The sequence below is a fragment of the Propithecus coquereli genome, unplaced genomic scaffold, assembly GCF_000956105.1.
Source record: "Propithecus coquereli isolate 6110/MARCELLA unplaced genomic scaffold, Pcoq_1.0 Scaffold256, whole genome shotgun sequence".
NCBI lineage: Eukaryota > Metazoa > Chordata > Mammalia > Primates > Indriidae > Propithecus > Propithecus coquereli.
This window is the reverse complement of record NW_012148130.1, coordinates 275,451-300,254: the sequence shown is the minus strand read 5'-3', so window position 1 is coordinate 300,254 and position 24,804 is coordinate 275,451. Positions and strand designations below refer to the sequence as shown.

General features: G+C 67.5%; 2 protein-coding genes across 2 annotated transcripts; one reads left to right on the top strand and one right to left on the bottom strand.

Moving 5' to 3' along the window:
- The first annotated feature begins 8,580 nt into the window (after positions 1-8,580).
- Positions 8,581-10,921, top strand: LOC105812598 (chromosome unknown open reading frame, human C14orf180). The gene is made up of 4 exons (XM_012647073.1): positions 8,581-8,691; positions 9,983-10,112; positions 10,388-10,423; positions 10,719-10,921. The coding sequence occupies exons 1-4, from the start codon at positions 8,581-8,583 to the stop codon at positions 10,919-10,921; spliced, it is 480 nt and encodes a 159-aa protein (XP_012502527.1).
- A 3,801-nt stretch (positions 10,922-14,722) lies between these two features.
- TMEM179 (transmembrane protein 179) lies at positions 14,723-24,716 on the bottom strand. Its single transcript, XM_012647070.1, has 4 exons — positions 24,405-24,716; positions 17,635-17,772; positions 16,153-16,231; positions 14,723-14,902 (listed from the first exon to the last, which is right to left on the bottom strand). Exons 1-4 carry the CDS (start codon positions 24,707-24,709, stop codon positions 14,723-14,725), a joined length of 702 nt encoding a protein of 233 aa, XP_012502524.1. The 5' UTR covers positions 24,710-24,716.
- Between the last annotated feature and the right edge of the window lie 88 nt (positions 24,717-24,804).

Genomic DNA, 24,804 nt, shown 5'->3' with positions numbered 1-24,804 from the left:
AGAGAAGTCCAGACACGGTGCTGCAGGGCCACGCTCTGCCCGGGGCTGTGGGGGTCGTCTCGGTCCCTGCTCTGCGGGCCCCTGGCCCTGCTTGGCTGGTGGCCGCGTCCCTCCAGTCTGAGCCTCTGTGGTCACCTCGTCCTCTCCTCTAACGTGTCAAATCTCTGCCTCTCTCTTCAGGACACGTGACTGCAGTTGGGGCCCACCCGGATAACTGGGGACAGTCTCCCATCTCAGTCACACCTACAGAGACTTTTCCCAGGGAAGCTACCGCCAAGGCCTGGGGACTCTGATGCGCTTGCTGGGGGGGCCACGTTTCAGCCTCCCACCGAGAACGACCCCGGATACATATCTCCCGCCCCGCCCATCTCAAATGAACCAGCTCTCCCCTCTTAACCACCCGTGACACCCCAGAACCTGCTCCCCTGCTCCCCAAAGGTGACCACACCCTGAGCCCCTCAGCTGCGAGTGTTTCCCGCAAAGGGAGTCAGGGCCGCGGAAGGAACTGGGGGACCAGGGGGCTGACTGTCACAGACCGCGGGGTGCTGGGGCAGGGCCGGCGAGGGGACCTGTGGAGGCTGCAGAATTAGGGCAGGTCCTCCGGAGCCTCCTGAGCCACCACCAGGCACTGCGTTGGCGACAACGGGAGCCGCAGGCCTCAACCTGCTCCCACAGCCTCAAGCCGCCGGGAGCCACGTCGCCGCCTGCACCCCTGCGTCATTGCGACAGCCCTGACTGGCCGCTCGGCCCACCTGCCCTCCCCCCACCGCCCAGGGCAGCCCGGGGTCCTCCCAGACCCTCACCGTGGTCGTGGCTTACGGGGCCTTCACGACCCCTCAGCACCGTCCCCACCTGGCTGGGACCTTCGCCCAAGCCCTCTCCAGAGGTCCCCAGAAGGCATGAAGCCGCCGACCGCCACTGCAGTCGGAGGGGCCAGGGTGGCTGGGGTGGCCATGGCTGGTGGGGAGCAGCCCTGAGCTGGGCCGCGCCTGTGCGCCTTGGGGCTGGTTCCACCACAGCCCTGCACAGACCGGACGTCCGGAAACCCACCCCGGGCCGCCCTCCGCACACGCGGGACTCGGCCGTCTCACACCCACGAGGCCGTGGCAGGCTGCAGAAGCTCAGGCCGGGGTCCTCCTGCTGCATCAACCGAGCAGGCCCTGAGCCCGCCCCCACCTCCCAGACCCACCTGCCCCTCCCCCCTGGGGGGAGGGTCGGACCCCAGCCCTCCCCACCCAGCTCCCCACGAAGCTTTATTTACAGAAACGGGGGGGGTGGGCCGGATTGGCTGGTTTGCTGACCTCTGTTCCAGGGACACCACCGAGGCAGTGTCCGCGGGGCTCTGCTGGCAGCCTGGCTCTGTAGGGAGAGCGAGTCCTGCCCCCGGGCGAGACCCACTGCCCGGCTGTGCCTGACCTTGGCAGCCTCTGCCGCGCCCTGTCCGCAGGGCCGCGCTGCCCCAGCCGGGAGCTCCAGGACGGCGCCCTGCCCCGCGACCTGCATGGGCCGCACCCAAGGCACTGTGGGGCTCTATGCGTCGCAGCCAGTCCACGGTCCACGGAAGAGGTCCCGGTAGCCGGGGCCAGCGCCGTGACCGGAGCAGCCGCCATCAGTGAACCCCGCGGCCCCTGCTCCGACAGGCTGCCCCGGCCGCCCGGCCGGTCTCCGCAGTCGCACAGCGTTCAGGGTGCAGGGGCGCCTCCTGCCTGCCCTAAACGACAGCTGTGGCACCCGCTGTGTCCCCAGGCCTGGCACAGAGTGACGTGCAGGGGAGATCTGTGGAGGAGGGACGGAGGGCGCACCGGCGGGGACTCCCGTCACCCCAGCTCACAGGGACGACGCGCAGGCCGCGGCTGGAGGTCGCCTGGCTGGACAGCGGCAGAGCCGGGGCCAAACCCGCTCCCTGTCCTCGATGGCACTGCCGCCGTGGCCGCGTGGGCCCACCTGCCGCAGGCAGGCCTAGGGGCCGGCTCCCTCCCCGGGCCTCCCTGGCACAGGGACCCGGAGCCTCCGAGGACCCCCTGGGCCCACCTTATCTCGCCCGCAGAGCACCAGCGTGCGAGGCGCGGCGGATGGTGGCGCGTGCGGAGGGGGCGGCGCGAGCGTTGTCAGATGAGCCGGGAGATACGAGCCTGCGGGGACCGGAGCCCGCCGATCTGCCCCTCACAAATCACCTAGAGCGACGCTGGCCGCGAGGCAGCCCGATGTCGCCTTCCAGGGAGAGCAGGTGGCGGCGGTTTCCGAGGGCCAGGGCTGGCCGTTCCCTCCCTTCCAGCCAACAAGGGGGTAGGGAAGGGCGCCGTCCTGGAGCTCCCGGCTGGGGCAGCATGGCCCTGCGGACAGGGCGCGGCAGAGGCTGCCAAGGTCGGGCGCAGCCGGGCAGTGGGTCTCGCCCAGGGGCAGGACTCGCTCTCCCTACAGAGCCAGGCTGCCAGCAGAGCTCCGCGGACTCTGCCTCGGTGGTGTCCCTGGAACAGAGGTCAGCAAACCGGCCAGTCCGGCCCACCCCCGGTTTCTGTAAATAAAGCTTTGCTGGACCTCGCTGCACACCTGCCTGCGAGCGCAGCACCCGGCACGGCCAAGCCCAAGCGGGGGCCCCCGGCTGGCCCAGCGTGAAGGGTGAGGGAGCCTCAGCCCCCCGAGCCCCTCCAGTGGTGGGCTGCAGGCCCCTCCGCGCACACGGCCCCCAGCCTGTCACACCCCAGGCTCTCGGGTCCCACAGCTTCCCCCGAGTGAGATGGGGCAGTCCAGGGACCCTGGCCTGCTGCGCCCTCGCCAGCCTCTCTCAGACCTGACTCGGGCCGGGCAGCCACACGCGCCGGCAGATGGGGGCTGGCCAGGAGGAGCCGCCATGCCCAAGCTGGGCCAGCACCTCTGGCTGTGTGACTCCGGGCAGGCTGCCTCCCCTCTCTGAGCTGCACTCTCCTCATCTACAAATGAGCTGAGGCCCCAGGCAGGGCTGTCAGATGTGTCTGCCCAGGATGGACCCAGGGAAAGGCTGGTCCCCTGCCCCCGCATCCCTCTCTGGCCCAGACGCTGCCCCTCTCGCCAGGCAGGGCTGGGCTCAGCCAGCACACCCCAAATCCACCGCCTGGGGCCTGGGCTTTGCCTTTCGTCCGGCAGCCCCAGCCTGGACGGCCCCCCTCCACCTCGGGGCTCTACCTCGGGGCTCCAGCTGGGGCAGGACTCTGTGGTCGCCCCACCCTCCCACAGCCCACATCACGTTTCCCCGCCCACTCCGCCCCAGTCCCAATCCGCAGCTTTCTCCAGGAGGAGTCCGGCTCTGGAATTGGCCTGGGAGGACACACTTGGGCCAGAGGGGGCGGGAACAGCAGCACCGACCTCTGGTCTTATCTGCAGGCCTGGCCTGCTGCCCACTGGGGTCCTGGGAAATGGCCGCCTCCCCTCCTGCTCCAGGGCCGATGGCCTGTCCACGGGGTCTCTGCTATTTCTGCCAAAGGGGAGGGTAATTATAGCTCAGGCCTCGCCGGCTGGCCCAGCCCCACAGTCCAGCAGAGAGCGCTGGGCGCAGATGAAGGCCGGGAAAGACCGGGCCCCGCAGGCAGGCGGGCGGCACCTCCAGACCAGAGCCCTCGGGAGGGAGGCCTGGGCAGGCCGGGCCCGGCCACCTGTGCGGCCTGCAGGTGCGGCCCGGGGCCTGCCTCTCGAGGGAGCAGCAAGGACGCTGCCCGCTGAGACGGGGCCAGGACCTCGCGGGACCTCGCTCCGCTGGGGACCCCACAGCACCTGGCTGTTTCTGTCCCTCCCCGGCCCAGGAGGGAGCCAGGTGAGTCCCGGTTGCAGGGTTAGGGTTAGGGTTAGGGGTTAGGGGTTAGGGGTTAGGGAGCAGGTGGACGCCCACTTCCCGCTCTCAAGCGATGCTGCTGGAGCAGAGAGATTACCAGGGACAGAGGCCAGCGGGACACCTGCCACAGGTGGGCAGCCTGCAGTGGGCAGAGACTGGGCAGGACACTCGCTGACGACCCTGAGTGACCCTGGGCAAGTCCTCTGGGACTGGGGGGTTTCCCTAAAATGGAGCTGGTCCCAGGCAAACCAGGGCGGCTGGTGGCCCCAGAAGCCCCCAGCTCTCCTCTGCGGAGGGGCATGGCGGTGGACTCAGTGCCGTCCAGGCCCCTGGCGCTCCACGCCCTCCGCGGCGGCAGGCCTGGCCCCCATCCACACTCTGTCCACGGCTGGCCGTGTCCGGGGAGCGGGGAACACAACCGGCTCAGCCCAGAAGCTGGAGCGCGGCTCTCTGGCTGCACAAGAGCCTCCAAACTGCACCCTGAGTTGAGTGGAGTGTCCGGGGCAGCAGACTGCGGGGTCTGGGGCACGAGAGGGGGCTGTGCTCTCAGGGAAAGGCAGGGGCCCAGGGTCAGGCGCGAATACACCTTCCCCAAATGGCCAGGGTTTGGGGGGGTGCTCTGCTGAGGGCAGGTCTATGCAGGCCCGGCCCAGCGGGAACGGATTCTTTGCTTGGGTAACATGAGCCCAGGCCTCAGCATCTGGGAATTCCCAGAGAACCGGCTCTTTTCTGGGCTGAGCTACTCAGGAGTCCCCGTCCTGCTCCGCCATGGGCCGGGACCCCCCCAGCTCAGGACTGCCGTTTGCTGGGCCCCTGCTGTGTGATGACCTCTGACCTTCACAGGCCGGGGACAACGGCAAACACCCCCATCCTACGTGTACAGAGAGTGACCCACTCAGATCCCGCCAGCCAGGATCTGGCGGCGGTCCCCTGCCCTGCCCCGGGGCTCTGGAGGCCGACGTCAGCCACGCCTGCCCCAGGGTGTCCCTGCACCAGCAGACACAGCCTCCACCTGGCACTGCTGCCGCCCCGAGTGCTCAGGGCACCCCAGGGCCACCACCCAGCTCCTGCTCCCTGTCCCCTCGGGCAGGTGCCCGCGCATGCCCGGCAGTCAGTCCAGCCTGGGGCCTCCCCAGTTCTCGCTCTTGCTGAAGTCGGAAGTGCGTGGCATCTGGGGAGCTGCCAGCCTTTCCCGGTGCCGAGCGCTGGGCTGAGAGCGGCCTTCCTGGGGGCCCCACCGCCGCCCGGCCCTCGGTGCACCCCGCCCCGCAGAGGGAGGCCGGCGTGAGCGTCCGCGGCTTCCCAGCTCTTCTTCCAGCGGGGAGGCGCCGCAGCCTGCGTGCCTGGGTGCTGGGGCGAGAGGCAGGCCCAGCTCCTCCGGGGCCACTGCGCCCCGTGGGTGATGGCCTCCCCGTGGACCCGGCTGTGCAGAGGGCAAGGAGGCGCCTGGGGCCCTGGGGACGCTGTCCGTGTCACTGTAATGGAAACTTCTCAGCTGGGGCGTGAGCCGTGGCAGCTCCAATTCCTGCCCTGCCGGAGGGAGGCTCTGGTCGCCGGTGGATTTCGGGAGGTCAGGTGGGCCAGCGCCCCCGAGTGCAGCACCAACAGCAGCCAGGTGGGCCGGGCCGCGTGTGCACGTGGGGGCGGGGCGGCGTGTGTGTCCTCTCAGGCGAGGTCTCAGCCCCGAGCGGACGCCCTGGCGGAGGCTGCACCTGCGGCAGGACCCCCTGCTCCTGGGGCTGAGGCTGCGGCTCCGCCAGCCGCTGAGGCTGGGTCTGTGGAGTGAACGGGCACAGCACGGGGTGAGGGTGAGCTGGGAGCGGCGCAGGCACCGTGTGAGGTGCCCGCCATATGGTCAGAGCTGAGGAAGGGCCCTCCTCACGTGGGGCTGTCGGGGCTGGGGTCCAGGGTCCACCACGCGCCGGCTGCTGAGCTCAGGGCCCTGCTCGCCCCGAGGGACCGTGGTAAGGATGGAGACACATCGCCGGGCAGTGGGCTGTGGGCGCTGGGGCAGGTGGGACAGGTGGCGAGTCCTCCCGCCAGGCAGCCCCGGGAGAAGGGGGGACACCTAGCGGGTGGTGTCCTGCAGCAGTGAGGCTGGAGTGGGTGGCCGGGCCCCGGGCTTGGTGTTATCTGAGGCACCGGACCAGGGGAGAGCCACCCGCCTGCCTCGACACCCCAGAGCTGGAGGGAGAGGACAGGCCAAGGCCGGGTCAGCAGGGAGGTTCAGTGCTGGGCCTGGGCTCCGTCGCGGCCGTCACCGGCTCTCAGAGGCTGCAGGGCCAGGCGGGGTGGGAGGGTCTGTCTGCACCACGGGAGGCCACAGCCGGTGCCCACCGGACTCAGGTCCTCCCACCAGCAGGGCGGGCCCAACAGGCCCACACCCGAGCGAGGCTCTCCCTCTCTGGGCCTCAGTTTCCCCACCCCTCACCACTGGGGAAGCCCGTGGCCCCCTCACCGGAGGAGCTGGCGTGAGAAGCTCTGTCCAGCCTCCAGCACTAAGGGAGGCTCCATCGGGCTCCTTCTCCCAGAGCAAGGGGTGTCCCCCCAGGTGGCCGTGCCCGCCCCAAGCCGTGGGCGTGGCGGTGACACTGGGCAGGCGGAGTGGGCGTGGCGGTGACACTCAGCAGGCCGGGCTCCCGCAGCTATTTTCCACCCTTTATCGCCATCTGTCACAGCCGCTCAGAGCAGCGTCGAGTTACACGCTGTCCCTTCGGGGGCCCAGGCCTCCCGCGCCCGGCGGTGGGGGACACGGGGGCAGGCTTCGCTGTCTCTGCTGAGCGTGTCAGAGCCACCCCTCCCCCACGTTACCCAGGGAGGGCACTCCCGTGACAGAGGTCACAGAGACAGAGGACAGAGCCCAGGACGCCAGCCAGACCCCCTTCCTGAGGGGACGCACGGTGCCCAGTCCTGACGGCCAGGCCAGGGAGGACAGCGCACAGCTGGCAAGGCCCCGGGCTCCAGAGAGGCCTGCAGAGCTGGAGCACGCCAGGGGAAAGGGGGCCTGGGGACGTGGGGTGCAGCGTGACCTTCAGGATGGCACATGGGACGTCGTCCTGTCCACACAGAACCATCCCAGCTCGGTTCCCTGGGGGCAAAGCCACCCTCTCCCTGGGGAACAGCAGTAGCCGATGTCTCTGGCATAGGCCCGTGTCTGAGCACTAACGCGCTCACCGCACGAGAGCCCACGGAGCACTCTAAAGCTGAGTAGACTGAGGCCCAGAGAGGGTAAGAGACTTGCCCAAGGTCACACGTGGTCACACAGGTGCTCTGGAGCCCGCACGCACAGCCACCAAGTTATGCTGCCCAGCAACAGGCATTAATGTCACAGCCAGGCACCTGCAGACGCCCTGCACACATGCACGTCCACACGCTCACACACACATGCACGCTCATACAGATGTGCTCACGCGTACACATGCACACACAGTCACACACACACGCACAGTCTCACACACATGCACACCTACACACATACTCACATACATGCATTCACATGTGCTCACACAAGTACATGCACACAGACATATGCAGTCACACCTCCGTGCACACATACATGCACCGACACTCCCGCACAAACACACACGCACTGACACATGCATGTACCCACTCTCGCCCTGACACACAATCACACGTATGCACATTCACACAGAGAAACACACTCAGGCACAGAAACACACAGATGCTCACACGTGTGCACACACTCACACTTGTCCCACAGCCCCTGGGACAGACCTCAGCCCGGCCTGGGCAGGACAGCGGGTGCTGCCAGCAGTGCAGGCAGAGGTCGGGGGGCTGGGCCGGCCCCAGCTCTCCAGGCCGCTCCTCGTGAGAGGCAGGCCCAGCCGGACGCGGCAGGCTGGCTGTGGGGCTGCGCCAGGAGGAGCTGGGCCCCCGGAGCACACTTGCCCTGGGTTCCCGGCCACGGGAGACGCCAGGCCTCCTCCTTCCACCTGGGGTGGGAGGGCCCAGGCCCCATGTCCTATGGTCACTGGGGTCTCTAGTCCAGCCCATCCTGCCCAGGGTGGAAGCCGAGTCCAGGCACCCAGAGCCCCTCCAGCCCCAGTGCTGCCACGGACAGCTGGCTGAGGTCACCCTGAGGGCAGCGTCCTCCAAACACCAGGACAGGCCTGGCGCCCCATGGCTGCACCACCAAGAAGGTCACGCTGCCCCATGTTCTGGCGACCTCAGGCCCAGGCCCCCCAGGCCGGGGCTGTGAGCACCTCTGTGAGAGCACACCTCGGAGACAGGCCGCCCCCGCCGCCCCACCCCCAGGGCTCGCTAGCTCCCACCACGACCCTATTTGCAATAAAAACCTGACGCTGCGATAGGAGAAAATTGCTCCTTTTGAAATAATTGAGCCCATCCAGACAGCGTCCGCGCAGACATCATTAGCGGGCGCTCTGCTCGTCTGCGATATTTACTCCCGCCCAGGGACCCAGCACAGCCACTGCCACCTCCCAGCTGAACGATTGCACGGGCAGCCCCTGCGGTCACGGCCGTCCTCACCCGAACTGCTCCCCCCGGCAGGCCCCCTGCGTCCCTCGCGGCAGCGCCCTTTGGGGACCCTGAGGGAGTCGTGCTGTGCACAGAGCAGAGCCCTCACTTGAGGAGACGCGCACATTCGCCCCACACCACGGGGCAGCGATGCCCTCCAAGGACCCCAGACCAGGGACCCCCGGGGAGACCGTGCCTCTCCCCGTGTCTGTGTCCCTGCCACTGTCACTTGTGCAGTGAATCACGTCTCTGCTTGTCTCGGGACCACGCTCCAGTGAATGAGGGCAGCCGCGCCAGCTTGGAGCCCCCGCACCCGGCCAGAGACGCGACGTCAGGCCAGAAAGAATGAGGGGGCCACTGCAGGCTCGCGGACGTCCAGGGCGGAGAGGGTGAGGCGGCTGCCCCGAGGCGTGACTCCATGCGCTGGGCGTGTACTGCGCGGGCGGAGGCCGGAGCCGAGGAGGAAAGTCCCCCTGCCCTCGCCCTGAAGCAGGAACCTGGGGCTGGGGGCAGGGGGACAAGGGACACCGAGAAGGGCACCTGGAAGGGTTTGGCCTGGTGGGGGGCAGGGACCCCAGATGGGGCACAGCATGACCTAAGGTGCAGCAGGAGGATGGGCAGCTCTGCACAGCATCGGGCTAGAGCCCAGGGCGGGCGAGCAGCACGCCAGGCCAGAGGGAGGACGGGCAGGCCAGAGGGAGGACGGGCAGGCCAGAGGGAGGATGGGCAGGCCAGAGGGAAGTCAGAGGGGCAGGGAGGGGCACTGGGCAGAGGCAGAGAGAGTGGGAGCCACGGAGGACTGTGGGCTGAGCAGCCCAGGGAGGAGGGGGTCGGACCAGGGGGAGCATGGAGAGAAGTGGACAGGCCGAGGCTGTCACCGAGGAGCCCAGGAGAGGAACGCACCTGCAGGGCTCTCCTAGGAGCAGGTGGGCGCCGAGCAGGAGGGGCCCAGGCCCGGGCCTCCCAGGTGAGGGCAGGGGCTCGCAGAGCTGTCCACACCGCTGAGGGCACCAAGCGGCCGGCTTGCAGGTGCCCAGACTGGAGCAGACGCAGAGCCTGTTGCCTTCCTGCCACATGCAGCCCCTGCCCTGCCCTGTGGAGCTCGAAAACTCTGGCCACTAAACCAGGGACCCTCCCCCACCGCAGCCCCCTCCACTAGCCCGCATGTCCCGGGGTCCCCGTGCAGTCCCCCTGGTGCTGAGCAGTTGCCTGGCCTGTGGGACAGCGCGGGGGAGGGGCCAGGCGGGAGGAGAGGAAGGGGCCGAGGGGCTGTCCCTCCTGCCGGGGGCCCCTCCAGGCTCCGCCCCTCAGCCCGACCACAGGACGTGGCAGAGGTCCAGTGCATGTGTCACACAAGCCAGGCACGAGCCAGGGGCTCCAGGTCGGTTTCTGGCCCCTCCAGGCCTGGGCGCCAGGGCAGAGCCCCTGACTCCCGAGAGCTCCAGGGCATTGTCAACCGCAGCAGCGCCAGTGCTGCCATTGTCACTGAACACAGCAACGCTCATGGGCCCCCGGGCTCGGGACAGAGCATGGCTGAGACCCAGGCCTGCTGGTCACTGACCCCGACCACTCGGCACTGTCCAGTGGGGTCTCAGCATGATGGAGCAGCCGTGGGGCAGCGTGGGGCCTCTGGCTAGGGTGGCCGAGGGGCTCATGGCCTGCTTCCCACCCCCACCCCAGGAGGGTGACAGGACGTGTCCCCCCTCCATCCTGAGACGCAGCCCGCCAGAGCGCCCCGGCCCAGGAGCCCAGCCTCGGAGGACCTCGAGACGCGTGCGGTTCCGAGAGCCCCCGGAGGAGGCCGTCCACTGTAAGGGGCAAGCGGGGGGAGGCGGGTACCCGGGGGGGCCCACAGAGCCCTGGAAGGCCACGGTCGCCTGTCCTGCCTCCGCAGGGCCACGTACGCAGTCGGGTCCATGAGACAGCAGCCCGCAAATACAACCGCATCCCTCATGTCCCTGGTGTCCCTGACCCTGCCGCAGCCTGGGTCTCCATCCCTCTCAGGGTCCTTTGGGCAGGGTGGGGCGAGGTGTGTGGCAGACCAAGGCATCGCGCCCCCAGCTGTCTCGCGGTTCTCCTTCCCAGACATCGCTGGCAGGGACGCCACGGCCACCACCAGGGGTGAGTTCTGAGCCTGCACCCCCTCTCCCAGCACCCCCTCCCTGGGTGCAGTCTGCCCTGTCCCCTCCCCAAGGGCGGTGCCACAGGGCAGCCTGGCGGGAGGCTCTGCTGCAGGGAAGCACACGAGTGCAGAGGCCTCTGCAGGGCCAGGCTGGGATCCCCATCCCATCGGTGCTCCCCAGGGAGGCACCCAGGCCTGAGACGGCCCTGGTGCCAGCCACCGGCGACAGCTGGGTCTCCCCATCCCTCCCCACCAACCCCGCAGGGGCTGACCCTGCCGCGCCCTCTGCCCCAGCGCCTGGCCGGCCCGCGCCCCGCGGCTCCCGGCTCCTGCGACTGTCCGTGTGCATCCTGCTGGCGGCGGCTCTGGGCCTCTACTGCAGCCAGGCCAAGCCCATGGCGATGACCCTGGAGGACCTCCGGGCCCGGCTCCACGTCCTCCTCTTGCACCTGCGGCACGTGGCCCTTACCTGCTGGCGCTGCCTCCTGCAGCTCTGACGGGTGCTGGACGGCGGCACCTGTGGGCACCCCGGGCCGGCGGGGCCGCAGGGTGGCCCTGGCTCTGGTGCTGCCCCAGGGTTGGGGGACTGAGACGGCTGCTGCAGTGGAGGACGGGAAAAGGGGCCCCCAAGGCGTGACCTCAGACATGGCGTCGGGGGGCCACATGGCAGGCAGCCCCACCCATGCCAATCTGCACAGCCCCTGTGGTTCCATGCATCGGGGTGCACTGTGAGATTGAATAGGAAAAGGATTTGGCCACTGACAGGTGGGTACCACAGGCCCTGGCCCCGCCCCGGCTGCCCCAGAGACCCCTCCCTCGCCGCGGCAGGAGTCTTGGTGCCTCTAGGCCTGACCCGGACGTCACCATGTGCAGCCTCCGAGGACAGGGACGCCCCGCCCCAGGTCTGTGGGACTGCTTGGAGCCCAGACCTCGAAACCTCCTTGCCCGGTTGGGAGAGAAGGTTCTGGTTGTCGGAGGGGCACCTCCTTCTGCAGGTCACATGGGGCCCCTTGGTGTTGGCGTCGGGGTGCCGTCCCCTGATCCCAGGCCTGACCCCTCAGCCACACGAGCCTGGGGAGGCCCAGGAGGAAGAGTCATCAGGGCCGAGTGTGGAAGCCGAGGGGACAGCAAAGGGCAAGGTGCCCAGACCTCTCAGGCCTTCGGAACTCGCTCCAATGATAGTGGGGGATGCGGCCACACCCCAGATCCAGCCGGTGCCGCCCCCAGCTGGGGGCCTGTGGGTCCCTGTAACCATCCATGGACGCAGCTCTGGTAGCCAGTTGCAGGGCTCAGGGGTGCCCTGTGGTGACAAACCCCAGGCCCCTCCAGACCCCGCGTGGGGGGAGGAGTGAACAAAGCAGGGAGGCCCAAGGTCAGACACCAGGAGGGACTGCCCGGGAGACACTGGGACAGTCGCATGAGTGTCCACGGGGCCTGCCTAGGACTCGAGGGCACAGAGCCAGTGATCTGCTGCCCTGCAGGGGCTGGAGATCAGCCCCCCACCACTCACATGGGGGACACTGCTATTAAACACACCTCGACATCTTTGTCTTGGAATTTTCATAGACACGAGAAAGCTGGGAGCCAGTTTGCTGAGGAATTCACCTTGGTGGCCAGAGCAGACGCCACCCCCGTCCACTCCTGGCAGTGGGTGCATCCGGCACAGGGGACTCCCTGAGCCCGAGGCTGCCCGACTCCTGCGTGTCCCCCACTTGGCCCTGGTCCTTCTGGGCACATCCCTGCATCCCCAGCCTGGGTCTCTTCTAGCTGTTGAATTCAGGGAGCCGGGGCAGGGTCAACGAAAGGGGCTCTTCTCCAGAAGTGGCCTAGAGCGACCACAGTGGGGGCTTCACAGGATGGCACCGGCCCTCAGGGACCCTCCTGTGTCATGCCGTCCCCACAGCTGCCCCTGCCCCGCCCCAGCCTCCCCATGCCCGTCTCACCTCATCGCACCCCTGCGAGGACAGGCAGGTCATTGCCCCTTATTCCGTGTGGGGAACAGAGGCTCAGGGGGTTAGGTCACAGGCCGGGCCCCTCCAAGCCTGGCTGTGGCTGGGGGACGCCGCCTGAGGGGCCGGCTCCCCGCCGTGGTGTGGGGTGAAGGCGGCTCCCTCCTCGCGGTCTGGCAGCCACTGCAAAGGCAACGGGAGGACACGCGGCTGCGGGGTCCCACGACGCCACGACCCGCATCAGTCCCGAATGAGGATTGCTCAAGGACGCACCCACGGCCCTGAGAAATCCTTCAAAATCTGCCCACCACCGGGGAAAGCCCCAGGGAAGCAGGGAGACGGGACCCGCCGCGAGGGAACAGACAGGACGGCAGAGTGCGCGAGGGAAACGGGACACGATCCTCCGCACCTGAATTAGAGACTTGGGCTTCTGTTTTTATTTTGACTTTGAGAAACAGACATCGGTAAGCTTCACAATCTGCACATGCAGCTGAGCCACAGGCAGAACCCGGACAAGGACATCCACCACCGAAAGCCGGGAGGGGAGTGGTGGCGCCTGGGAAGCAGCCCGGACCCGTCCCGCACAGGAGCCCCTGGCCACAGCCCCAGGGGACGCAGCCGCGGCAAGGCCCGCTCCGCCCGATACCCCCGGGGCTGGCCACCCTTGCCTGGACCCCTGGCGACGGTGTTGGGGGCTGGGCCCAGCTCCAGCCCAAGGCAGGTCCATGCGTGTGCAGGCGGACACGGCCTCTGCTACCCCTGACCACGGGCTGCCCGGACTAGCCCCCCGGAGTTCAGCAGGGACAGCGGCCAAGGGCAGGCCCCACCCAGGCAGACCCTCAGGCTGCAGAAGCCGGGCCTGCCCCTGCCCTCCTCGGGACCCCAGTCGGCAGTGGCCTAAACCCGGAGCCTGGGGAAACAAATAGGGTCTCTCAGGACAGGAAAGAGTCCCCAGGTCCAGTGGGTCAGGGCTGGTGCAAGGAGCCAGGGGAGACCAGACTGGCTTTGAGGGCCTCACACTCTGTCAAAACACTCGCCCTGGAGGACCCTGCTGCCTGCCCTGGGCCAGACCCCTCTGCGAAGCCAGCACCTCACCCACCAGCCTTGGACCTGGACGGGCTCCTCGCCCCCGCCCCCTGCTGCCAAGTCACCGGCCAGCCTCACTCCCAGAGCCAGGCCGACAGCCCCACCAGGCACCTCGATCCCAGCCAGGCCCAGGGCTCTGGGGGCCCCACGCCTCCCCCAGAGACACAAGCCAGCCGCCGTGGTGGACAGGGCGAGTGGCTGACACAGGCAGCAGGCCTCTCCATCCCCGGGAGGTGGGTGTTGGTAGCAGGGGGTGGACAGCAGCATGGCTGGGGGAGTTGCAGTTGCTCAGAGCCCCAGGCCAGGTCCCTGGTCCCCTCCCGACTCCTCCCAACTGACACACACACTCACACCCTCACATGCACACTCACACACACAGAATCACATCCTCCCATGCGCACCTGCCTGCACACAGACACCTGCCATGGCACCTGGCCCCATCCTCCAGGTGTGGCACGTGTGCCCCTTTCTACCCCTACAAATGATGCCCCACTTTGCGGAGCACACATCCCTGCCTCCACCCTTCCCCCAAGCTCGGGCGAGCCCACACACGGGGAAGCCTCTCTGAGCCGGGCCGCACCACGCTCCCCAGTCCTGCGGCAGAGAACAGAGGGGACCGCTGAAGGAGCATCCGTCCTCACAGCCACCACCTGCTGCCAGGCAGACACCACGTCCCTGCATCTTCCATGCTGAGACCAGGCCTGGCCACCAGGGCTGGCACCCAATCTGGAGGGGGACTTAGCCCAGGGAGGGGGCTGCCTGTGGCCAGAAGGCTGGAGGTGCCGCGAGCTCCTTCCCAAACTCGGGCCTCTGCCCCAGGTCACAGGTGTCATGCAGAATTCGTGTCCCACACACAGTTCAGGAGCAGGTGATGGGAGGGACATCTGGCCACCTCCTGGGCAAGCCGGTGTGGGCCCAGGGCCCAGAGGGGCAGTTCCCCCGCAAGCAGGTGGCCAGAGGGGTCTGAGAGACCAGCTGGGAGCCCTCTGCCCAGGCTCGAGGGCCAGGTCCCACCGGGACAGGTGTGTGGCGCTGCACAAGGCCTGGAGGTGCCCCATGGTCTCTCTGCGCCATCTTTGTCGGGGAGCTGGCACCCCCTAGTGAGCTGTCAGGCTCACCTCACCACCCGCGGCGTGAGGGAAACACGTGCAGAGCTGTGCGTAGCCGAGTGGGGCCCAGGCAGAGCCCCCAGCCGCTCCCCAAGACAGGCCTAGGGCTCTGGGCGCAGCAGGGACCTGGGCCCGGCTCCCCGCCCTGCCACACCTAGATGATGGCGCTCTTCTCCTCCTGGAAGGCCGCGCGCGGGGACGGCCTGGCCAGCAGCAGCTCCTTCTCGTGCACCAGGCTGTCCAGCAGGTCCTCCTGGCGGTAGTTGTGGTAGACCTTCAGGAAGGCCAGCGTGGTGACGGCCAGCCACGCCAGCCAGGCGGCCCAGAGGCCAAACTGCACAAAAGCAGAAGGGCAGGGTCAGGGGGCCAGCCGGGTACCCCCGTGACCCCCCACCGGCCCCAGGCTGCGCAGGGAAAGGGCGGGATACACGGAGGGACACGGAGGCTGCGGGCACCGACAGGCCCGAGCTTCTTGCTTCCTTCGTGCAGCGAACACCATGGCCCAGCACCTGGGGCCTCTGGGACCCAAGTCTGCAAATGCCTCGGAGCCCGAGGGGAGGGACCCCTGGAGAGCTGCTCGTGCCCAGCCCCTCCAGCCGCGGGACGAACGGACCCTTTTCTGCTGCTTTCAAACAGATGCAGGAGAAACAGTTTGATCAGACCCAGGCCTGAACCGCATTAAACGGGCTCGTTTGCAGACGTGCGGACTGTGCTGGGACCTTCGTCCGACTGGCATAAAGTAGGTCTGAAGTGCCTCCCCCGGACTGGCAGAAAGGTGTCTCCACCTTTTCAGCTCAGCTCCGCAAGGAGCCCCCCAGCGTCCAGCACCCCAGAGGGTTCTCGGCCGCGGTGGTCTGGGGACCTGGAAACCAGCGGGCCCTGCTCAGTGCCAAGGAGCCGGGACTGGTCTCGGCCACCTCCCACCCTGCACCCTCATCAGTGTCCTCCCTGCCTAGGGCACAGGTGCAGATTTTGAGGACAGGCCCAGTTCCAGGGTCCTGTCTCGGGCCCCCAGTGATGACTGGCATGTCCCAACATGCCTGCATCTCAGCAGACACAGCCCCCGGAGCTGGGATGACCATAGCCTCCTAGAGGCAGGAGACGCGGCTGGGACATGGCGGGGTCGGGGGCGATCCCCTCACCCGCTTCTTCAGACACCACCTCAGCGACCCCCTGGCTAGGGGAGACCCTGAGGCTCCAGCATTCATCTGAATGGGGCCTGCCTGGTGCCGGGACCAGGGTCCAACTCCCGTCCCAGCACTGGAGACCCCAGGATGGGACGCGAGTTCGATGTCCGGCAGCACCTCCCCCAGCCCCCACGCAGGCAGCTGGCACCTGCCACCCCAATGCTAACTCCCCACGGCCTTCCCACCTCTGCGTGTCTGCCCACCGTGCCCCTCCCCACATCCACCCGGGAAGACCCAGCCCTCCCGCCCCCACAGGAGGAAGCCTTCCCGCTGCCCCACAGCCGGGGCCTCCCCCACCTCAACTACGCAGGAGCTGGTCCCCTGCCCTGAGTGGGGGGATGGGGCTCAGAGAGCGTCCAGGAGTGAAGGCCCCTCCCGCAAGCAGCCCCCTCCCTACCTGGGCGATCGCAAACTGATCGTAGAAGGCGGAGTTGTCCACGCTCAGCTCCAAGTCGACATCCTGGAGCTCTTCGCAGCTAGAACGGCAAGACGCAGGGGTGGAGGGGCACGGCCGGGCAGCGAGCTCGGGACACGGCCGAGCGGCTGGCCAGGCGCAGTGAGCATCACCCCACACGGCGAGGGGCAGACAGGGAGTCTGGGGACCCCAGGGGTCAGCCTCAAGGTCATCCACAGAGTAGGACAGGCTTCAGGGAAGGAAACCTGCAGACCCCAACCTGGCGCTGGCCGGACGGAGGACACCAGTGCCAGCCTCTGCTCTCCTGGACGCTCTCACCCACACTGCCCACAGCTCTGCTGGGGTCCCAGGGTCTCAGACGCAGGGCATGCAGGGCTGCCGCGTCCAGACTGGGGCAGGGTCGTGTCCCCACCAACACTCACAGTGGCCCTGCTCATGCCGTGGGGCAGCCAGGGGCAGCCGCAGCCGGACCACGGCCCCATTCTCCCTTCGCCTCCATGGGCAGGGGTCCGGGCAGGATGCCCAGAGAGGGGGCCCAGTGGCCCAGGCGCTCCCTGGAGGGGCTGCAGGGGGGCGGAGGCTGGAAATGGTGCTCCTGAGGGTAAGAAACTCTGAGTGTCTGCTGGGTGGGGCGGGGACCTGTCCGCACACAGAGGAAGCAGGCGGCCCGGGCAGGAGGACTGGGCACAGAGCGCTGCACAGTGTGGGGGCCGCCCACCTCGGAGGGGCCGCCCCGGGGGAGGGCCCTGCAGGGACAGCTGCCCAGGGTGCTCTAGCCTTCCTCGTTTGTGCCCCAGGCTGCTGCCGGGCAGCCCTGGGCCTGAGCGTGAAGGTGCCGCTTCACCTCTGCCGCCATTGATTTCATACGTTGGGGTTCCAGGTCTGATGTTGTTCGAAAAAAGAATCTGGAGCCCCTGCAACACCAAAGTTCCTGCCTTCCAGGGTCTTGGCCTGGGGCACCCCCTCAGGGGATGGAGAGTCACCATGCTCCACTCTGGGCCCCCCACAAGCCCTTGCGCAGAGCCCAGAGCAGCCACCTGGCCCTGAAGGCCTCCGTCCCCAACCCACCAGGGAACCGTCCCCACCTAACCAGAAGCTCCTGCACCTGTCTTCACCGTCCCCATCACCGCCCCCTCCTTCCGGACCCTGCCTCCCCAGACCACAGCCTCGACCCTGATGCCACCCCAGCTCTGCCTCCTGTCCAGCCCTTGGGGACCCAGAGCCCACACTGCGTGGGACCCCGCCCCAGCCCCGGGGCTCATGGGGGCTGCCTCCTGTGTGCTGCCGCCGGCTCCTAGGAGTGGGAAGGGGTGTCTGACACCGAGGGCAGGTCTCGGGGAAGGAGCCGACTGGGTGCACACAGGTGGGGGGACAGGGGACCTGCAACTGCAGACCCCCGTGTGACATGGGCGGGGGCACAGGGGGTCTTCCCGGGAGGCAGCTGGGGCGGGCAGGCTGGCGCACCTGTGGGGCACGGTGCCCTTCTCGGTGACGGTGTCACACCACATGGTGAAGCCCACACTCACGATGGTGCCGGCGATGAAGACCAGGAAGACCACGCAGGCGCTGACCAGCAGGCTCAGGAAGGCGTGGAAGAAGGAGCTGCAGCCGGGCAAGAGGGGCAAGAGGGGCGCTCGCTGGGAGCCTGGGCCGAGCCCCACGCCCACCGGCAGTGCCCAGACCTCAGGCTTCCCAGCTGGCGTCTGGGTTCTTGTGAGGGGCTGCAAGGAGCTGTCTCCGCCTTCCTGCAGCTGTCCCTACCCCCAGGTGGCTCCACGTGCAGGCCCGGGCTGCCCGCACGTCCTCCCGAAGACTCAGGAGTTGGACCCGCTGTGACCCCCGTTTCGCAGCAGAGGCAGCGCCCGGGCTGGGACCAAGATCGCCCGCTCCAACGCACTGGAGCCGGCAGCCACGCCAACACCGGCCTTTCACAGTTGCCGGCTGCTGCGGTCTGAGTGCTGTGTCCCCCGTCTGTGACGGCAGCCACAAGGACAGAGACACCCAGCAGGCCACGTGGTCACCGACACAGGCTGGCCTGACCTGCGTCAGAGACTCGCTGATTTACCCTTTTACACACAAAAGGCCACGCCTGGACACACTGTCCAGGCCGAGCAGGGCCGAGCAGGAGGAGCTGGCTTAGGGCTGGGCTACAGTCCCCACGGGCCCACGCCAGTGCCAGACCCACGCAGCCACGGCCCCGCCACTGTGCTTCTGGAGGGTGCCAACGCTTCCTTCTGAGGACACAGGGGCATGTGGTCGGGACACCCCCCTCCGTCTGGACACTCTTGCCTCACTCACAGACACGAAGACTCAAAGTCTCCCGAGTGAGCCTCGGGGTGCACGCCAAGGCAGGGCGGGGGCACGGGGCCCTCCCTCCAGTGGGACCCCAGAGGGGAACTCCCTCAGGGTGGGACCGTAGCACGGGGCAGTCAAGAAAGGGCCGTGCCGGCCCCTAACCTGACATCAGTGCTGTCAGCACATGGAATCCAGGGAAGTGACCGACAAAAACTGCTTCACAGAGTCATCTAATAAACAAGGTCTCCGCCGGGATCTGGGCCAAGAAAACATCAAAGTTACTGTCATCCAACCTCGGGGACTCCTGGCCACAGATCAACGCACTGCCCGTCCTTTCCTTCGTGCATCCACCCACCGGGCCCTACGCTGGGCTCAGAGGACACAGAAATAAGGGCGAGGCCGCAGGAGGCGCCTGGCCAATGTGCGGACAAGAAACCAGGGCCTCTGGCGCCCCACCCAGAGCAGGTGTCCCCGGCTGCCTCACAACCGGCGGGACCCGTGGGGTCTCTAGCGAGGATCCCGCGGTGTCCTCCACTGGCTCCAGCCCCGCCCAACCGGGCCAAGCTGCAGAGCAGACGGCAGAGCACCCCCAGCAATGCGAGGGCTTCAAGCCCCACCCCGAGGAGCCCCAGACAGGGGAGAGGACACAGGGACACTCAGACCCACAAGCCGTGACCCCAGCGATCACCCCAAAAAGGGCAGAGCCTGCAGGACTCACACGTGGGCACGGGGGGCCTGAGCCTTTGCCCTGGAGCCACAGGCAGAGGCGTGGACGTGCGCGCCGTGGCACAGACGAGCCGCAGCCCAGCTCCACGACCCACGGTGCTCTGACGCCCGGCACGAACGCTGCCTGTGAGCGACTGTGCTGAGCCGCCGAAGCCCCCCCTTCACTCGCGGGGCAGGCTCCGCACTCCCTGCCCGGACCTGGGTCACCGTGTGCTGCCATCTCCCCCCGCTCTTCGGAGCCTGTCCCCTCTTCCAGCCCCTGCCCAGAGGCTGGCGGGTGTGGACCACGGCACTGAGCCTGAGCCCCGGCTTCTGGGTGGGTGTGACTGGCAGGGATGGCAGCAGGCTGGGGCAGGAGGATGAGGTGGGCATGTGCTCCCAGGTCCCTCACCAAAGGCCACTGCCCCTCGCCCTGCCCCCTCCACAGACCCTGCCGCCAGGTCCCATTACTGGGGTGGTGGTGAAGGGCCACTGTCACTGAGCCCAGGAACCCCACACCTTAGTCTCTTGTCAACCAGGCCCTCCTCAAACCGTCCTCACTTGGGTGAGCCACTTGCTTCCTGAGAACCCTGGGGACAGGAATCTGAACCCCAACATCCATCTGGCCCTGGGCGTCTGAATAGGAGCGGGGCCACAGTTACAGAGAGGGGTACATCACAGGCCACCTGCCTCCATGGCCTTGGACTGGCCACTCTGCTCCAGCCAAAGAGACTGTGGTGGTCAGGGACAGCCAGGACGGGCGCCCAGGGACAGGAGCACAGAAGCAGCCCTGAGCTCGGCACGAGCCTCCAGCTCGATGGGTAGAGTGCACTTGGGACTCCCTAGTTCCCCCTAGGCCACGTCCCCCTCCACCTGCTGGACAGCCCCCGGCAGGCCTCCCAAGGACCCTGTCCAGCGGTGACACCTCCAGTGCCTGGCATTCCTGGACTGCTGTGACAGGACAGCCCAGCAGCCACCCGCAGCAGGCCTCTCTGGAGGGCCAGGCTGGCCACAGCGCAGAGGTCAGACAAGGTCAGACAAGGGCTGACAACCCTGTGCCATGTCTGTCCCCCCCAGTGGGGGTGGGGCGGCACCCCCCCCCGCCCCGTCCATAATGAATTCTAGACAGGCATGGCCAGAGCTCCCCCAGGGCAGGGTCTCCCTGATAGCCCCCGTGCCCGCAAATACCTGGCACAGTGTGCCTGGGACACAGCGGGGACTCTGGGCCCATGACGCATCCAAGGGAGAGCTGCTCACGCCCTCCCACCTCTGAGAGTGGTCTGCCACGCCAGCTCCGCAGAAACCCGACTAGCTGGACACTGCGGAGTTGCAGCTGCAGCCCTGTGAAACGGGCACGATTTTGGAGTCTCCTCCCGTGACCAGAACATAGAGGTCCCCGGGAAGCAGGGCAGGGACACCAAGCTGGGGTCACCCCAGGTGACAGCCTCCATCTGCTACTTCGTCCATTTCCTGTCAGTACCTCGGAACCTGCCCTGGCTCTCCAGATCCAGAGCCCGGCACACACAGGGTTAACCACTTTCTCCTCTGCCTCTCAGGCTGCCCCGTGCTGTCTCCATGGCGACAGCAGGCACAAGCACAGCCAGTGTGGGCCCGCAGATGGGCCGCCCTGACCCAGGCCCCAGCTCGGGAGCTCAAGGGGCTCCCTCTCGGGCAAAGCTGCCCCAGCCCCAGGCCACGGCTCACCCAGCCACGCGCCCGCCCTGCGACGGCAAGGCCCCCAACACAGGTGCCACTGATTCATCCATTCATTCGTTCAGCAGCTAACAGCATCCAGGTGACGCCCCCCTGCAAAAGCCACACCCCCGGATTCCAACCCCTCACTCTCCTGGCCACAAGCGGTCAGGGTTCCCGCTTTGCATGGCAGACACAGCCTGCATGAGCAGGGAGCTGGCACCTTGGACACAGCCTGTGACCCCCCAGCTCGGGGCGGCGGTGGCCCCTCACACAGACGGGCAAGGCTCCACCCCTACACCGGAGGAGGGGAGTCTCCGTGCATCTGAGGGTGGACTCCAGTCGTGAGGGATCAGAGTGTGCACTGACCCTCCAAAGGGGCAGTGGTGTCCTCCGTGGGCTGGATGTCCAGTGGCCCTGATGGCCCTGGGTGCCGTGTCCATGCCAGGAGCTCCCTATAAGTGCCCACTCGGCCCCCTGGCTGTCCCCTTGCCTGCTCCGCACGGCTTGGCCAGCAGTTGAGCTGGGCTGGCAGCTCTGGGCAACTATCGGAGGACTCTGCAGACCCAGCCTCCCCAGGGGTCCAGAACTTTCCGACAGGTTGAGTCTGAAGGGTTGACCTCTTGGCCGGGGGTCTGCAAGGATGTCAGGGCCAGGTGAGTGACCATGAAGCCACAGGCCTCGGGTCCAGGCAGCTTTCTGTCGCTCACTCAACATCATGACTTGCCAAGTCCTGGGCACCATGCCCTGTGCCGGCCCCGGGGTCACAGAGGTGAACAAGGTGCGTGCCTGCCTTTGGCACCCAGCCAAGTCCCCCTCGGGTGGGTATCCACACTGGACGTGGCCCGAGAGGCCTTAGCCTAGTCCTGCAGCCAGGACTCGATGTAGCAGTAACACGTTGGGGGACAACATCACAGCGGCCACCATTACGTGGCCCTCACCAGTAACCCCGATGGCCCAGGACACTGTGCACGTTGGGGAAGGAAAGGCTGGGCAGAGGTCACTGCTGCTAGGACAGCTGAGCCCGGGGAACTGAAGCAAAAGGACAGAAGACCCGAAATGCTCCACTTGCCAGGCCCACATCCCCGAGGGCACGAGCTGCCAGGTCCCGCCTCTGGTGGAGCCAGGGCCACCGAGGTCCTCCACCCGTGCCAGCCCCGCAGCCCTAACCCCAACCGCTCCCCAATCCCCCAGGCCAGACACATGCCAACTCATCTGAGGCGTCCTAAGTCCCACGTGGGCCGGTCGGCCAGGGTGCAGCAGGGCCGCAGAGCCACCTCGTTCCAGCCCGCACCGCTGCTGGGGAGGCCCCAGGCCCCGGCCTCAGTCTCCTTCCTACCTTGGGAATGAGATGACGCCGGCAGGTTCACAGACACCTCCATGAGAGTAGAAAAGGAAGAGCCACTGTCACTGCGCTCCCCAGCTCTGCTGCCTGGCTTGTGACACCCAGATTCCTGTCCCACAAGCTCTGGGGCTCCCCTCGCCCTGTCCCCCCAGCCTCTGGAGGTCTCTCCCCTCTGTGAAATCTCCCATCGCTCCGAACACATAAGCTGGGTCCTGTCTACAGAGCGGCTCTGTCACCCCAGCTAGACCATGAATGCCCGAGGGATTCCCACAGGCTGGCACGTCCGTGAGCAGTGACCAGACCATGGCCCCACACAGCCTGTGCCCTCCACCCTCACCCTCCTACTGAAGGCACCCCAAGCCCTACGGGGCTTACCCCACCCTGCTGGCTGTCCCTCCCACTTCTTCAGACCCTGGCTCCTGTTCAGAGATGCTGTCATCTGCCCTGACCTGCACACAAAGCGCTGCCTGGGGTAGCTCACAAGTTTGCCAACGTGGGTGCAGATGACGTCTCAAACATCTCGGACGCCAGCCATTGAGTGGGTCGAGGGAGGGAGGAGGAGGCCTGTGGGAGGGCAGGACGCCGCCCGGACCGGCCTGGGCACACCCTGGGCACAGCCCAGCCACTCATCCCAGAGTTTGGGCCAGCAGCCCTGCGGCACCTGGAGGCCCCCCAGGCTGACACCTGGCTTCCTGCTGACCCAGAACCAGAACCTTGGGGTGGCAGGTTGAATGGCACCCCCACAAGATACGCCCACGTCCTGATCCCTGGACCTGTGATTGATCGCGACTTTATTTGGAAATAGGGTCTTTGCAGGTGTAGGTAAGCTAAGGATCTCAGGATGAGATCACTCTGGATTTATGGTGGGCCCCAAATCCAATGACTGATGTTCTTGTAAGAAGAGGGGACGCACAGAGAAACAGAGAGAAGAGGCCCCATGAAGACAGGCAGAGGTTGGAGTGGCAAAGCCCCAAGCCAAGGCACAGCAAAGGCTGCTGGAAGAGGCAGGGAAGGGCCTCTCCCTCTGGCCCCCAGAGGGAACCAAGCCCGCCCACACATGACTCTGGACCTCTGGCCCCCAGAACCGTGGGATGGCAAATTAAGCCCTAGTCTATGGAAATTTGCAGCAGCAGCGCAGGCCTCCCCCCTCCCCCGCCCCGCCACGCGCTCGCTGGCTGGGATTTCCACCGCTCCTGGTTTCACACCCCACCCAGGCATAGCCCCCTCGTCCCCCCACCCCCTCCTCCTCCTCTCTCGGGCCCCTCCTTCTGCCAAAGCCAGGCTGAGGGTCGCAGGGGTGGGCTAGCGGAATGCCTGCCTGCCCACCTCCTGCCCACCCTCACTGCCCAGGGCCCAGTCTCACCTCCTGCCCCCCTGCAAGGAGTGAAAAGTCTAAAAAGTGCCAACAAAGGATGGGTGCGGATGGGGCGGGGCAGAGTGTGGGAGAAGGTCCGGATCTCACAGGTGCCCTCCCAGGACCTCTGCAGGAGCCCAGGGCTGCTCTGGCACACAGCAGGCCTCAGCCAGGGGAGTGGGTGGGCCCACGGAGGGCCACCGGCTGAGGATACTCGCAGCCCGCCAGCCCAGGGGAACCACAGCCCAGGGCTCCAGCATAGTGCGAGAGCAGGGAAAGCTGAAGAGGAGAACGGAGGCCAAGAAAAAGGAGGCATTGTAACCCCAAAGCAGGGCCCTCACCCCTGCCCTCCCTCTGGCATCCACCCAGCCAAGGTCTGAGCGCCAGAGAGGGTCCTCAAGGGGGTTCCCCCCAACATTCCTCTGCCATCCCCTCTCCCAGGGTGATAGGGATGGGGCTCCCCTGTACGCCTGTCGCTGGGCAGGACAGCAGAGCAGACCAGGACCCCGCTGGGAGCTGTCCCTGGTTCTGGCGAGAGTGGGCCCGGCTGAGCTGCAAGGAGGGCCCCGGCCTGCGGGCGATGACGGTGCAACATCCACACCCCAGAGGGAGCGAGCGCCCAGAAGCAGGAGGGGCTGTGCACTCGGGGAGGGAGGCCCTGGCCCTGCACTGGGGACAGTGACCATCATGGCCCCCAGGGGTGCGTGTAGACAAAGGGCGCTTTGCAAGGGGCGCGAGTGTGGACCTCCGCGGGCCTCAGGGAGCTGGGGGGACACCCAGTCCTCCGGGGCGCCGCGCCCGGGGCAGGTGCTGCGTCTGTTGGGCAGGGCGGCGGCCACTCACCCCTCGTGTCCTTTGCAGAGGAAGAAGAGCGCGCGCCAGGCGTGCGCGGCGGCCAGCAGCAGCGAGAGCAGGCCGGCCAGCAGGCCGAAGCGGCAGGCGGCCGGGGGGCCCCACTCCTGCACCGTGAAGCGCTCGCGCTCGTGCACCGTCAGGTTGGCGCTCAGCCACATGCCCTCGGTGAACAGCAGGCAGCGGCCGCGGAAGTCGCGGCTGTTCTCGGACAGCGGCACCACCACCGCGAAGCTGAACAGGAAGGCCAGGACGTAGCAGGCGCACTGCGCGCAGAGAAGGCTGCTGGGCGCCATGGCCGGCCGGGCGCGGGGAGCGGGGCGGGGAGCGCGCGGCGCGGGGAGCCGGGCCGGGCGCGGGAGGCTGCGCAGTGGCGGCGCTGGCAGTCCCG

Bases quoted from the DNA above. Each gene is read 5' to 3' on its own strand.
- LOC105812598 (XM_012647073.1), top strand. From the start codon at position 8,581: ATGAGGGCAGCCGCGCCAGCTTGGAGCCCCCGCACCCGGCCAGAGACG. The intron at 8,692-9,982 runs GTGAGGCGGCTG...CCCCCACCCCAG, and splicing joins GGACGTCCAGGGCGGAGAGG to GAGGGTGACAGGACGTGTCC. The intron at 10,424-10,718 runs GTGAGTTCTGAG...CCTCTGCCCCAG, and splicing joins CGCCACGGCCACCACCAGGG to CGCCTGGCCGGCCCGCGCCC.
- TMEM179 (XM_012647070.1), bottom strand. From the start codon at position 24,709: ATGGCGCCCAGCAGCCTTCTCTGCGCGCAGTGCGCCTGCTACGTCCTG. The intron at 17,773-24,404 runs GTGAGTGGCCGC...GCCCGGCTGCAG, and splicing joins CTCTGCAAAGGACACGAGGG to CTCCTTCTTCCACGCCTTCC. The intron at 14,903-16,152 runs GTAGGGAGGGGG...GCTTTTGTGCAG, and splicing joins ATCAGTTTGCGATCGCCCAG to TTTGGCCTCTGGGCCGCCTG.